Source organism: Saccopteryx leptura, chromosome 13 (genome assembly GCF_036850995.1).
Source record: "Saccopteryx leptura isolate mSacLep1 chromosome 13, mSacLep1_pri_phased_curated, whole genome shotgun sequence".
NCBI classification, from domain to species: Eukaryota; Metazoa; Chordata; class Mammalia; order Chiroptera; family Emballonuridae; genus Saccopteryx; species Saccopteryx leptura.
The window spans coordinates 8,222,585-8,237,457 of record NC_089515.1 but is presented as its reverse complement, the minus strand read 5'-3'; the positions used below and the strand labels follow the sequence as shown (position 1 = coordinate 8,237,457).

Below are 14,873 nucleotides of genomic sequence, written 5' to 3'. Positions count from 1 at the left end.
AGATGGGGGTGCTCGGCTCCCAAACAGGCCCTCTGAACAAGACCTAAGGCCTAAGGGGCATCTTTTCCATGGATTGTGTCCTTGAATGTAAGGAGAAATCAACCTGCACAGGCATCTCCAAAGAGCTCCAATGTAGATCTTGGTGTTCTATCTTCAGGGCATCCTATTTTCCACGCTCAGTGCCCACCTCCCTGGGCCCGACTGAAGCCTTCTGAGCCCTGGCCAGGCTGGGGTGCTGGGTTTCTGGCTGCAGGGCCTGGAGGGGCAGGAGCAAACCCACTGAGTTGCATCTTTGCCTGTGCCCTGTCCTGAGGCCATATCAGGACATCTCGGTTCCTTCTCAATATAGAAGGACCAAGATGCTTCGTGCCTCCCCCTGGGGTGTCTTCAGTGAGAGAGCTGGAAGGTGCAGTCAGTGTAGCCTGAGGTGCTGGCAGCCTGGGCTTTGGAGAGGAAGGTCACTGCTCATTTTCTGTGGGAGACAACCGTAGGACCAGAGAAGGACAGCCTCCACACCATGGTCCCTGTCCGGGACCCAGCAGGAGCAGTTGAGAATCCTCATGGCACATGTGTCAGGCATTTCTGCTTCTCAGGTTTTATGTTGTCCTGTCCCCAAGGCCTGCGGAATAAGGCCTGACTTTACCTTCTCTTTCTAATCCCTCTGACTGAGGACAAAGATGTCCCTAGAGCTGAGGATGAGACTGACTTTATCCTGAGTTGACCAGGTCTCTTCCCAAGATACTTAGTTGCAGCAGCTGTAAGAGAAGAACCTGTTCTCTGTAGTGATTTTTCCTCAGAATCCTGCTATGTATTAGGAATAGCAGCGCAGTCTACCAGCCCTTTGGTACAACTAGCTCATCCAGGGGTGCACACGAGGGGCTGGAAGGGAGTAGCTGTCTTCCTGTGACGCAGGACTGCGGGTTGGACTGACATAGAGCTGGTAGGTCCTCCAGTCACGGTGGAGCTGGGGAGGAGGCAGGAGGTCACACTTCTAGACCCCACAGACCTCACCTAGAAGCCTTACAGACAATTCAGACAGACTGAGCACACTGGTTACAGTGTGTTAGGTGCAGATTTCAGGTCATCTTATGTCCAAGCCCAGGAACCAAGTATGCTCTTGCTGGGGCCTTGGATGAGCATCAGGACTCTTTGAAGCTAATTTAGAATGAAAGAATTAAAGCCATACTTAATTGGGAAACATTAAAAGCATTTCCACTGACATAAAAAAGAAAACATGACAAGTATATCCTTCAGCTGCCTCTCTACACATACTATTTACCATGTAGTAAAGATGCTAGCTTAAGCAGTTAGACAAGAGAACTGAATTGGAAGCACAAAGATGTGAAAATTATTTTTGCATCTCTTTCCTGGAGTCCTGCATAGGACACATGTGGGAAGGTCAAAAGCAGGCTCATTTGGTTGTTACAGAGATACCACCCTTTCCCCTAAGAGCCTTTTAAAGTAAAAAAAAAAAAAACCAAAAACAAATTAAGGCTTGCACCTAACTTTTCCTAATTCTGAGCTGAGGAAGCAGAGGGCCAAGCATCCTCAGTTGAGGGCCAGCATCACATGACCTCATCTTTTCTCCTCTCTGCAGTTTCTTTATCTTCCACGGAGAATCTACTGACAACAGCCTTGGAAGGTAACGTGTGTCTCGTGGGGTCCCTGCGGTCTCATTGCCCCACTGCACCCTGACTCAGGCGAGGTGCGCTCCTATAGGAAGACAAAGTCCGGATCAGAAGTGATGTCCTCATAGCAGACTCAAGTTACACTCAGGCCATGATTCTCCTCAGGAGAGACCTGACTTAATATTTTGTTTTTTCCTTCTTCTACAATCTGTAGCAGAGGCTACCACAGCAAATATGAGTGATAAGTAATGAGCAATTTTATATGAGTCCTTCTCCACAAATCATGAAACCAAGTAGATCCATGGGTCTGGCTCATTTTCCAGGAACACTTTATGGGGAGTGTGAGAGGAAATGTAAGCATGTAGTGCAAAGGGAGGTCTCTTGGGACACAGGAGGCTTGGCTTGGATTGGAGCCTCCGATATTGTCCCTGTCCCAGAGGGTGGAGAGGAGTCGGCCAAAACCTGGGGTCTCCAGGAGCCCGTATGCTTTGGGTCAGAGGCCAGTGGGATCAGTTTCAAGATCACAGTGCCAACCCACCCTGTCATCACCACCCTGTGCAGACCCCAGCCATCCTAGCCCCAAAGACCTGGCTGTTGACTAGAAGGAGCAGATGCAAAATGACCTCCAAGCCAGTAGAGGTCCCCAGACATGTGTCGGAGCTCCTTCCAGGGCATCCAGGTGCCGTTGGACTTCTTGTCAGCACGGGAAAGTCCTGGGGCCCACGTCCCAGGGGGCCGAGGCACTGCCCATGGCCTGCTGAGAGAAGGAACACGTGGATGGTCTCCGGACCCTCTCCTGGCAGTGACCCGACGTGCATTTTCTTCTCCCTAAACTTCTGGTAGCTTGGGTTGGAGAGCAGTCACTGTGCTCCCAGGTGGAGAACTCTAAGAAAACAGGTGTTCAGAGTCCAGCCCAGTTAGAGATACTGTCAGGGACCTTGCTTACTGGGAAGCACTGTAAGTGGCCTAACATCGTGAGCCCGCAAGAGGAACGTGTAAGGGGAAGGCTGTACCACCTACTCTTAAGCTCAGTCAAGTAGTTCTGCGTAGGGTAGGGGTGGGAGTCCTCACCTCCATGGGGGCGGACATGGGTGCCTCTCTATAGTGGGGCATCCTTAGACCTGGAATGGCTCCGGATGTCTCTGCTCCTTTCCCAGTAATGAAGATTGTAAACCTCTGGGCACGAGCAAAGCAGCCCGCCGGCCCCGGGATTGGGCCGTGAGCTTGTCCCCTGAGTGTGGGACCTGTCTTGGCCCTGGCAGCTCCAGGCAGACACAGAGGAGCTGTTCTTATGTCGTTTCTAGGGTTCACCAGGGACTCCAGTTTGGGCCTGAGGCTGGTGAATGGAGGTGACCGGTGCCAGGGCCGGGTGGAGGTACTCTACCAAGGCTCCTGGGGCAGCGTATGCGATGACGACTGGGACACCAACGACGCCAACGTGGTGTGCAGGCAGCTGGGCTGCGGCTCGGCCACATCGGCCCCGGGAAGCGCCCGGTTCGGCCAGGGCTCAGGGCCGATTCTCCTGGACAACGTGCACTGCTCAGGGCACGAGTCCTTCCTGTGGAACTGCCCGCACAACGGCTGGAACTCGCACAACTGCAACCATGGGGAGGACGCCGGCGTCATCTGCTCAGGTGGGCCTCTGACGTGTTCTGTCTCCATTCCTGGGGCGATATTGCTCAGAGTGAATGCACTTCCCACTCCGGGGCATTCGTCCCTGGTCCTGGAGTGTATCCCAGGGCAGCTGGCTCCCGAGGTAGTGAGTACGCCACCTGCTTTGGTTGAAAAGCAGCTTGGTTCGTACATGACACCAGAGTTCTGTAGGTATTGCCTGCAAGGTGTTTGGAGCAGACTGTGTCACCAGGTTCTTAGTCAGGATCAAGCGTCCTACGGGCAGAGCAGGGGCCTCTCCATTTTGACACAGAAACATGAGCTCTCCCCCCACCCTGCAGTTTCCCTAGCGCCCTCCTCTCATGGAAGCGCCATTTCGGAACCAAGCTAGTACGGACCTTCCTCTGTGATGACTGTGTTCCTTTGGGCTCTCCCAGAGGCTGACGCAGAGGCAAGGTCCCAAGAGCACAGAGTCCTCTTGTGAAATACAGACAGAGCGGTGGGAGCAGGGGAGGTGAGAGATGACAAGGCGCCCTGAGCGGAGTGCTAGTGAGCCCGGGAGGGCTCGGGGACGGTGGCGGAGCACGTGGGGAAGCTCTAGAACAGGGGTCCCCAAACTTTTTACACAGGGGGCCAGTTCACTGTCCTTCAGACCACTGGAGGGCCAGACTATAAAAAAAACTATGAACAAATCCCTATGCACACTGCACATACCTTATTTTAAAGTAAAAAAACAAAATGGGAACAAATACAATATTTAAAATAAAGAACAAGTAAATTTAAATCAATAAACTGACCAGTATTTCAATGGGAACTATGCTCCTCTCACTGACCACCAATGAAAGAGGTACCCCTTCCGGAAGTGCAGTGGAGGCCAGATAAATGGCCATAGGGGGCCCGCATGTGACCCGCAAGATGTAGTTTGGGGACCCCTGCTCTAGAAATATGCATGAGCTCCCAAATCATAACACTCAGTGTGGATAAATTGGGGTCCACTCCACCCATTGCTTAGAGTCATTCTCTGCTAATTCGCTGGGGTCAATGCCAAGGCTGTGGTGGTCTGTCCCAGGCACGACACTGGCTTTGCTGTACTGGAGAGTAAGCCCTTGGACACAGTGACACAGGCGAGGGCAGGGGACAGATGGTGTTTTCTTCAAAGGACTGCAGGGTTCGGGACAGGCACTGGTAGTGTGCACACCAAGGGCACGTGGAAGGACTCGGCTCCGTGTGCAAGACTGAGTGTCATGAACCTCAGATCTGGGTCGGACACCTGTGTGCTTTGTGTCTGACCTTCTTTAAAATTTTTTTATCTTGTAATAAAATTTAATGGGATGACATTAATCAATGAAGGTATGTAGGGTTTTGGTGAACTCTATAGCCTTTAAGCTGATGACTATGTTGCGTGCCACCACCCAAAGTCAAATCATTTTCTGTCACCATATTGTTGTCCCTCCTTCCTCCCCTCCCCCCACCCTCTTCCCCAGGTAACCATTTCACTTTTATCTATGTCCATGAGTCTCAGTTTTATATCCCTCTTATGTGTGAAATCGTATGGTTCTTCGTGTTTTGTGATTTATTTCACTGAGAATAATCTCTCAAGGTCCATCCATGGTGTCATAAATGGCAATATATCATCATTTCTTATGGCTGAGCAGTAATCCATTGTGTGTGTGTGTGTATGTGTGTGTGTCACACACCACATCTTCTTTATCCAATCTTCTATCATAGGACATTTTGGCTGTTTCCATATCTTGGCCACATCACATGCTGTGATGAACATGGGGGTGCATGTGTCTTTGTGTACCAGCGTATTTAAGTTTTTTGGGTAGATACCCAATAGAGGATTGCTGGGTTATATGGTAGTTCTATTCCTAATTTTTTGGGGAACCCCCATACTTTCTTCCATAATGGTTGTATTACTTTACATTCCCACCAGCAGTGAATGAGGGTTCCTTTTTCTCCACAGCCTCTCTAGCACTTGTTATTGATTGTCTAATTGATACTAGCCAGTCTGACAGATGTGAGATGGTATCTCATTGTAGTTTTAAAGATTTGCATTTCTCTAATAGCTAGTGAAGATGAGCATTTAAAAAAAATCTGTTGGCCATTTGTATGTCTTTTTGGGAGAAGTGTCTGCTCAGGTCTTCTCCTCATGTTTTAATTAGATTGTATGCTTGTTTGTTGCTGAGATTTGTGAGTTCTTTATATATTTTCGATATTAACGCCTGATCAGAGCTATTATTTGTGAATATGGACTCTGATTTGGTTGGCTGTCTGTTCTGTTGCCAGTTTCTTTCACTGTGCAGAAGCTTGTGGTTTGCTGTAGTCCCTCCCGTTCATTTATTGTGGCCTCACTTCCCTCACCTTTCCTTTCTTCCTCGCAGCTGCTCAGGGCCCACCCATTTGGGCCGGTGAATTTCCGGCAATCGTACTCAGATATTTCATCTCTCCCTGCCCACCATGCCTCTCCTCCCCACTCTACAGGGACCATTTCTATTTGAACCCCTCGTGGGGCACGGAATTTATCCCTCTGTAGCTGAGAGTCATGATAGTGCATCTTAAATACACATGGAAGTCAGAGGACTCCCGTCGGCCCATCACCTGTCTGAGGCTTCACTCAATACTTGGATGCTGTTCTATGAGATAACAGCCAATAAGAGGCAGACTCGGGTTCCATGAGATGGACCTGTAGATTGTAGGGGATGTTTTTGTGAATTAGCGGATATTGATGGCCTCTAGTTTTCTGTTGTTGGAACATCAGACTGCTCCCTTCTCTCCTACCCTCACACCTTGCAACACCTTGAGATTCAGCATGGCACCATGTGCATCCTAAAGGGCAGAGACAGGGCTTAGAGTATGGCAGAGTAATATGTGATAATCGTCCCCTTGGTCCCAGGACATGAGACTGGCTCCAGGTTCATCACCACGCCCCCGCATTCTTCTGTCCCAGCCTCAGAGTGGGGGCAGCCCCTCACACTGCCAGGAGTGTCAGGAGAGGGAGACACAACATTTTTCTAATGAAGAGGAACATGTTGATTTAGGATGTGATCTCCTGCAGGACCACTGCCCCTAGTTGAGCAGGAGGCTTGGGGCACACAGGTAGCGAGTGGCAGGATGGACATGGGAGTTGTCATGATGCCCGCCACCATATTTTTAAAGAATTTCTTTCCATGATGTCTAACTATGGCCTTTCTCTTGCCACTTCAGACACATGGCCAATATCTACAACACCCAAACCTGCAGCTACACCCATACCTGCAGCTACAACCAAACCTGCAGCTACACCCACACCCACACCTGCAGCCACACCCATACCTGCACCAACACCCACACCCACACCTGCACCAAGACCCATACCTGCAGCTACACCCACACCTGCAGCTACACCCACACCCACATCTGCAGCTATACCCACAACAACAGATAAGCGTTCCCATCACCCTCTTGGGGCTCTCTCTGCTTGTGAGTCCAGGCTGGGATGAAACGTGATAGACAGAGGCTCCAGATGTGCCTCCTTGTCCTTGTCTCTGTGGTGAGGAGGCAGACAGGGGTCTCTGAGACCAGGTCCAAGGTGTGCCATAGTGGATGGTGGTGACCTGTCTCCAGGGGGATCCAGGGAAGAGACCCCCCGCCAGTGCTCAGTGTAAACTTAGTCCTGCTGCGACCCGTCTGCTGGCTCAGGCCTGGAGCTGTGGTCCCGGGCAGAGGGGCTGAGAGTGTCTGTTCTCCCCATGTCTGGCAGAGGTTTCATCACACTCAGAACTTAGCCTGAAGGCAGGTAGGACCGTGGAGAAGCCAACAGCTGCTGAAGAGGTGGGTGGCCTAGCCTGGCCCTGGAGCCAGGGCGCTCTGCCCCGGTGGCCCTGTGTGGAGTCGGCGCAGTCCTGCTCACATCCATTGAGGCTGTCATGGGTGCTTCCCTACCACGGAGCATCCTTAGACCCGGCAGGATAGGCTGCCTCTGCTTCTTTCTCTGTGATGGGGTTTAATCTTTGAGTGTGTCCAGAGCTGACTGCCTGCCCTGGGATTTGGCCGTGAGGACGGCCCCTGAGTCTAGAACATGCTCTAGGCCTGGCAGCTGGAGACAGACATGGAGGAGCTGTTCTTGTTTGTCTCTAGGTGTTGGGACTGACACAAGTTTGGCCGTGAGGCTGGTGAATGGAGGTGACCGGTGTCAGGGCCGGGTGGAGGTACTCTACCAAGGCTCCTGGGGGACCGTGTGTGACGACGGGTGGAACACCAACGATGCCAACGTGGTGTGCAGACAGCTGGGCTGCGGCTCGGCTACATCGGCCACTGGAAGTGCCCAGTTCGGCCAGGGCTCAGGGCCGATTCTCCTGGACGATGTGCAGTGCTCAGGGCATGAGTCCTTCTTGTGGAACTGCCCACACAGAGGCTGGAACTCACACAACTGTAACCATGGGGAGGACGCCGGCGTCATCTGCTCAGGTGGGCCTCTGACATGTTCTGTCTCCATTCCTGGGGCGATATTGCTCAGAGTGATTGCACTTCCCACTCCGGGGCATTCGTCCCTGGTCCTGGAGTATATCCCAGGGCAACTGGCTCCCGAGGTAGTGAGTACACCACCTGCTTTGGTTGAAAAGCAGCTTGGTTCGTACATGACACCAGAGTTCTGTAGGTATTGCCTGCAAGGTGTTTGGAGCGGACTGTGTCGCCAGGTTCTTAGTCAGGATCAAGCATCTTACGGGCAGAGCAGGGGCCTCTTCATTCTGACACAGAAACGTGAGCTCTCCCCCCACCCTGCAGTTTCCCTGGCGCCCTCCTCTCGTGGAAGCGCCATTTCGGAACCGAGCTGGTACTGTGTTCCTTTGGGCTCTCCCAGAGGCTGACGCAGAGGCAAAGTCCCAAGAGCACAGAGTCCCCTTGTGAAATACAGACAGAGCGGTGGGAGCAGGGGAGGTGAGAGATGACAAGGCGCCCTGAGCGGAGTGCTAGTGAGCCTGGGAGGGCTCGGGGATGGTGGCGGAGCGCGTGGGGAAGCTCTAGCAATATGCATGAGCCCCCAAATCATAACACTCAGTGTGGATAAATTGGGGTCCACCCATTGCTTAGGGTTATTCTCTGCTAATTCGCTGGGGTCAATGCCAAGGCTGTGGTGGTCTGTCCCAGGCATGCCACTGGCTTTGTTGTACTGGAGAGTAAGCCCTCGGACACAGTGACACAGGCGAGGGCAGGGGACAGACGGTGTTTTCTTCAAGGGACCGCGAGGTTCAGGACAGGCACTGGTAGTGTGCACACCAAGGGCACGTGGAAGGACTCAGCTCCGTGTGCAAGACTGAGTGTCCTGAACCTCAGATCTGGGTCGGACACCTGTGTGCTTTGTGTCGGCCTTTCCTCTTCTTCCTCGCGGCTGCTCAGGACCCATTCATTCGGGCCAGTGAATTTCTGGTGATCTTACTCAGATGTTTCCTCACTCCCTGCCCACTCTACGGGGACCATTTCTATTTGAACCCCTAGTGGGGCAAGGAATTTATCCCCCTGTTGCTGAGAATCATGATAGCGCATTTTAAATACACATGGAATTCAGAGGACTCCCGTCCGCCCATCACTATCTGAAATTTCACCCAATACTTGGATGCTGTTCTAAGACATAACAACCAATAGCCAGAGAAGCAGGCTCTGGCTCCATGAACGAACCTATAGATTGTAGGGGATGTTTTTGTGAATTAGCGGATATTGATGACCTCTAATTTTCTGTTGATGGAACATCAGACTGCTCCCTTCTCTCCTACCCTCACACCTTGCAACACCTTGAGATTCAGCATGGCACCATGTGCATCCTAAGGGGCAGAGACAGGGCTTAGAGTATGGCAGAGTAATATGTGATAATGGTCCCCTTGGTCCCAGGACATGTGACTGGCTCTAGGATCATCACCACGCCCCCGCATTCTTCTGTCCCAGCCTCAGAGTGGGGGCAGCCCCTCACACTTGCCAGCGAGTACAGGGTCAGGAAACGGAGATGCTACATTTTTCTAATGAAGAGGATCATGCCGATTTAGGATGTGAAGGTGGTGGGCTGATTTCCTGCAGGACCACTGACCCCTAGCTGAGCAGGAGGCTTGGGGCACACTGGTAGTGAGTGGCAGGATGGACATAGGAGTTGTCATGATGCTGATGCGAAATTTTTAAAGAATTTCTTTCCATTATGTCTAACTATGGCCTTTCTCTTGCCACTTCAGACACATGGTCAATATCCACAACACCCAAACCTGCAGCTATACCCACACCTGCAGCCACACCCACACCTGCACCAACACCCACACCTGTACCAACACCCACACCTGAGCTACACCCACACCTGCACCAACTCCCACACCTGCAGCTACACCCACACCTGCATCAACATCCACACCTGCAGTTACACCCACATCTGCAGCTACACCCATACCTGCAGCTACACCCACACCTGTGCCAACACCCACACCTGCACCAACACCCACACCTGTACCCACACCCACACCTGAGCTACGCCCACACCTGCACCAACTCCCACACCTGCAGCTACACCCACATCTGCAGCTACACCGACACTTGTAGCTACACCCACACCTGCAGCTACACCCACACCTGTAGTTACATCCACATCTGCAGCTACACCCACACCTGCAGCTACACCCACACCTGCGCCAACACCCATACCTGCGCCAACACCCACACCTGCAGTTACACTCACACCTGCGCCAACACCCACACCTGCAGTTACACCCACACCTGTAGCTACACCCATACCTGCAGTTACACCCACACCTGCAGCTACACCCACACCTGCAGCTACACCCACACCTGCACCAACACCCACACCTGCAGTTACACCCACACCTGCAGCTACACCCACACCTGCACCAAGACCCATACCTGCAGCTACACCCACACCTGCAGCTATACCCACACCTGCACTTACACCGACACCTGTAGCTACACCCACACCTGCAGCTACACCCACACCTGAGCTACACCCACACCTGCACCAACACACACACCTGTAGCTACTCCCCCACCTGCAGCTATACCCACACCTGTACCAACACCCACACCTGCAGCTACACCCACATCTGTAGCTACACCCACACCTGCAGCTACAACCACACCTGCAGCTACAACCACACCTGTACCAACACCCACACCTGCAGCTATAGCCACACTTGCACTAACACCCACACCCCCACCTGCACCACCAACAACAGGTAAACATTCCCATCACCCTCCTGGGGCTCTTTCTCTGCTTGTGAGTCCAGGCTGGGATGAAACGTGATAGACAGAGGCTCCAGATGTGCCTCCTGATCCTTGTCCCTGTGGTGGGCAGGCAGACAGGGGCCTCTGAGACCAGGTCCTAGGTGTGCCATGGTTGTGATGACCTGTCTCCAGTGAGATCTGGGGAGGAGGCTCAGCAGAGACGGCCCTCTACTCTCAGTGTAAGCCTGCGACCCGTCTGCTGGCTCAGGCCTGGAGCTGTGGTCCCGGGCAGAGGGGCTGAGAGTGTCTGTTCTCCCCATGTCTGGCAGAGGTTTCATCACACTCAGAACTTAGCCTGAAGGCAGGTAGGACCGTGGAGAAGCCAACAGCTGCTGAAGAGGTGGGTGGCCTAGCCTGGCCCTGGAGCCAGGGCGCTCTGCCCCGGTGGCCCTGTGTGGAGTCGGCGCAGTCCTGCTCACATCCATTGAGGCTGTCATGGGTGCTTCCCTACCACGGAGCATCCTTAGACCCGGCAGGATAGGCTGCCTCTGCTTCTTTCTCTGTGATGGGGTTTAATCTTTGAGTGTGTCCAGAGCTGACTGCCTGCCCTGGGATTTGGCCGTGAGGACGGCCCCTGAGTCTAGAACATGCTCTAGGCCTGGCAGCTGGAGACAGACATGGAGGAGCTGTTCTTGTTTGTCTCTAGGTGTTGGGACTGACACAAGTTTGGCCGTGAGGCTGGTGAATGGAGGTGACCGGTGTCAGGGCCGGGTGGAGGTACTCTACCAAGGCTCCTGGGGGACCGTGTGTGACGACGGGTGGAACACCAACGATGCCAACGTGGTGTGCAGACAGCTGGGCTGCGGCTCGGCTACATCGGCCACTGGAAGTGCCCAGTTCGGCCAGGGCTCAGGGCCGATTCTCCTGGACGATGTGCAGTGCTCAGGGCATGAGTCCTTCTTGTGGAACTGCCCACACAGAGGCTGGAACTCACACAACTGTAACCATGGGGAGGACGCCGGCGTCATCTGCTCAGGTGGGCCTCTGACATGTACTGTCTGTCTGGGGCGATATTGCTCAGAGTGAATGCACTTCTCACTCCGGGGCATTCGTCCCTGGTCCTGGAGTGTATCCCAGGGCAGCTGGCTCCCGAGGTAGTGAGTATGCCACCTGCTTTGGTTGAAAAGAAAACCACACAGCTTGGTTGGTATATGACCCCAGCACAAAATAGATTTGGAGGTGACTGTGACACTATGTTCAAACACAAGAAGACCAAGCTTCCTGAGGGAAGAGTGGGGGCCTTCTCATTTTACCAAAGAAATGTGAGCTCGCCTCTCTCCCTGGAGTTAACCTGGGAGTTCCTCTCAGGACAGTGTCATTTGTTGAGCTGGGGGTGGGTCACAACCTCCCCTCTGTGAGGACTGGCTTACTTTGGTCTCTCCCCGAATCTGATGCAGAGGAGACTACCCAAGAACACAAAGTTCATTTCTGAAATACAGAAAGAGTAGGGGAGGCAGGATGAAGCATGAAATGCAAGTAGCCAGTGAGAGGAATGCTCGTGAACCAGTTTGGGCCTCGGGGACAGTGGCAGGACGTATGAGGAGATGCCCCAAATTGGTATAAAGCCTGAAAATCATCACGCCTCAAGGGGGATAAATTGAGGGTCTCCACATCCACTCATCTCTTAGGATCATTCTCTGCTAATTCCCTGGGTGTTCATGCCATGGCTATGGTGGCCCATTCCAGATGCAACACTGGCTTTCATATACTGAAAACTAAGCCCTCGGACACAGTGAGACAGGCAATGGCCGTGGACAGATGGTGTTTTCTTCAAAGGACTGTGAGGTTCAGATCAGGCACTGGTAGTGCCCGCACTGTGGGCATGCGAAAGGCATCAGTTTAATGCGCATGGATGGACTGTCTTCGATTATGAATCTTGTGGGACAGCAGTGTGCTTTGTGTCTGACTTTCAATTTCTCCCTCACAGCTGCTCAGCCCCCATCCACATTCTGGCCAGGTGAATCCCCAGTGACCTTATCTGGGATGTCCTTTCTCTCCCCGCCCACCCATGCCTTTGCTCCTCACACTAGATGAATATCGCATGGGACACATGGTTTTTGCTCTCTTCTGCTATGACTCCTCTCAGTGCTTCTAACTAGACATGGGCTTCACCACATTCCCCCCTGTCTATCTATATCTATATCTATCTATATCCCCTCTGTCTGAGTCCTCATCCAATTTTGATACTGTAGCAAGAGATAGCTGCCTGTGGCTGGAGAAGTGGCCATGAGCTTTATGACTCTGGCTTTGTTAGATTCTGAGCTGAAAGAAATTTTGTGGGAGAATGGACCCTGATAACCACTGACATTCTGTTGATGGGACATCAGAACTGGGGTGTGTTCTCTCCCTCTCTCACATCTTACATTGCCACAAAATTCCACCTGGTTATATATGACTGCAAATGTGACCGAGACAGTGCTCAGGGCTGCAGGGTAACAAGTGATTTTGGTCCTCAGGAAACCAGGACATGTGATTGGCTCCAGGTTTAAACCCACACCCACTGACTCTTTCTGGCCAAGCCTCAGAGTCTGGGCAACACCTCAATACTATTAGTGAGTACAGGGTTGGGAAGAGAGATACAAAGTTTTCTACTGGAGAGGAACATGCCAAATGACAGATGTGGAGGCATCGGGCTGATCTCCTGCAGGACCACTGACCCCCCGCTGAGCAGGAGGCTTGGGCACGCACAGGTAGCAAGTGGCAGGATGCATGTGGGAATTGTCATGATGCTCGCTGCCAAAATTTTAAAGGACTCCTTGTGGTGATGCCTAACTAGGGCCTTTCTCTTTGTTGTCACTTCCAGATGTATTGCCAACCACATCCACACTTGCATCAACAACCATAATGACAACAGGTAAGTGTTCCCGTCACCCTCCTGGGGCTCTCTCTCTGCTTGTGAGTCCAGGCTGGGGTGGAACGTGATAGACAGAGGCTCCAGATGTGCCTCCTGATCCTTGTCCCTGTGGTGGGCAGGCAGACAGGGGCCTCTGAGACCAGGTCCTAGGTGTGCCATGGTTGTGGTGACGTGTCTCCAGTGGGATCCGGGGAGGAGGGTCTTTGGAGATTCCCGTCCAGTGCTCAATGTAAACTCAGTCCTGCTGAGACCCCTCTGCTGGCTCAGGCCTGGGGCTGCTGTCCCGGGCAGAGGGGCTGAGAGTGTCTGTCCTCCTTGGGTGTGGTAGAGCTTCCATCACCTCCTAGGGCTTGGTCAGGTCAGCCAGGAACATGAGGGTGCCGACAAGCTGCCAAGCAGTGTGAAATGCCACTGGGGCCATGAAGCTCTGTCCCGGGGGCCCGTGTGTGGACTTGGGGACAATCCTGCTCACCTCTGTCGGGGTGGTCATGGGCGCTTCCCCACATTGGATCATCTGAGAGCCGGCAGAATAAATCTCCTCTACTCCTTCCCTGTGATGAAGGTTAATCTCAGGACACGTCCAAAGCTGACAGCCTGCCTGGGGAATTTGGCCATGAGGACGTCCCTTGAGTCTAAGTCATGCCTCAAGCCTGGCAGCTCAAAGCAGACATGGAGGAGGTGTTCTTGTTCCATCTCTAGGTTTGGGGACCGACTCAAGAGTGGGCCTGAGGCTGGTGAATGGAGGTGACCGGTGCCAGGGCCGGGTGGAATTACTCTACCAAGGCTACTGGGGAACCGTGTGTGATGATGAGTGGGACATCAGTGACGCCAACGTGGTGTGTGGGCAGCTGGAATGTGGCTGGGCCGTTTCAGCCCCGGGAAGTGCCCGGTTTGGTCAGGGCTCAGGGCCGATTCTCCTGGACAACGTGCGCTGCTCAGGGCACGAGTCCTTCCTGTGGAACTGCCCGCACAACGGCTGGAACTTGCACAACTGTAACCATGGGGAGGACGCCGGCGTCATCTGCTCAGGTGGGCCTCTGACATGGGCACGCCCCCTGCTGGGGTGACATGGCTGAGAACAAATGCCCTCCCCTCTTTAGGCCCCTCCCTGAAACCCCATGTACCCTGGCACTGGCGTTTGTCCCAGGGCAGCTGGCATCCATGGTATCATGTCACCTGCTCTAGCTGAGAAACAGCTTAGTTACAACATGTGCCGAGCATCCTGCAGATATTACTGAGATTGGTTGGGAGGTGACTGTGGCACCTTTGTTCATGACCAGGACCAAGCATTCTGAGGGCGGGGGGGGGGGGGCTTTTCATTTTACTGCAGACACGTGAGCTCCCCTCCCACCCCGGAGTTAACCAGGGGGTCCCCTCAGGACAGCGTCCTTTGTCGGGTATGGGGGTGGGAAGAGGTAACAACCTCCCCTCCGGGATGGCTGTGTCACTGTGGGCTCTCCCTGAGTCTGACGCGCAGGAGAGGACCTGACACTGAGTTCAGTTATGAAATACAGACAGAGCCGTGG

The 14,873-nt window shown here is 53.2% G+C and overlaps 1 protein-coding gene across 7 annotated transcripts in view; it reads left to right on the top strand.

Moving 5' to 3' along the window:
• Window positions 1-14,873, top strand: part of DMBT1 (deleted in malignant brain tumors 1) — a 61,878-nt gene that overhangs the window by 14,672 nt on the left and 32,333 nt on the right. For 4 of the 7 annotated variants that reach the window (XM_066355636.1, XM_066355638.1, XM_066355637.1 and 1 more), the window contains 6 exons: window positions 1,598-1,642; window positions 2,933-3,262; window positions 7,359-7,688; window positions 11,140-11,469; window positions 13,297-13,347; window positions 14,047-14,376. In XM_066355636.1, the coding sequence (XP_066211733.1) occupies window positions 1,598-1,642; window positions 2,933-3,262; window positions 7,359-7,688; window positions 11,140-11,469; window positions 13,297-13,347; window positions 14,047-14,376 (1,416 nt within the window). The remainder of the gene's footprint in view (window positions 1-1,597; window positions 1,643-2,932; window positions 3,263-7,358; window positions 7,689-11,139; window positions 11,470-13,296; window positions 13,348-14,046; window positions 14,377-14,873) is intronic. The other 3 variants (XM_066355641.1, XM_066355640.1, XM_066355642.1) reach the window with 3 other exon arrangements.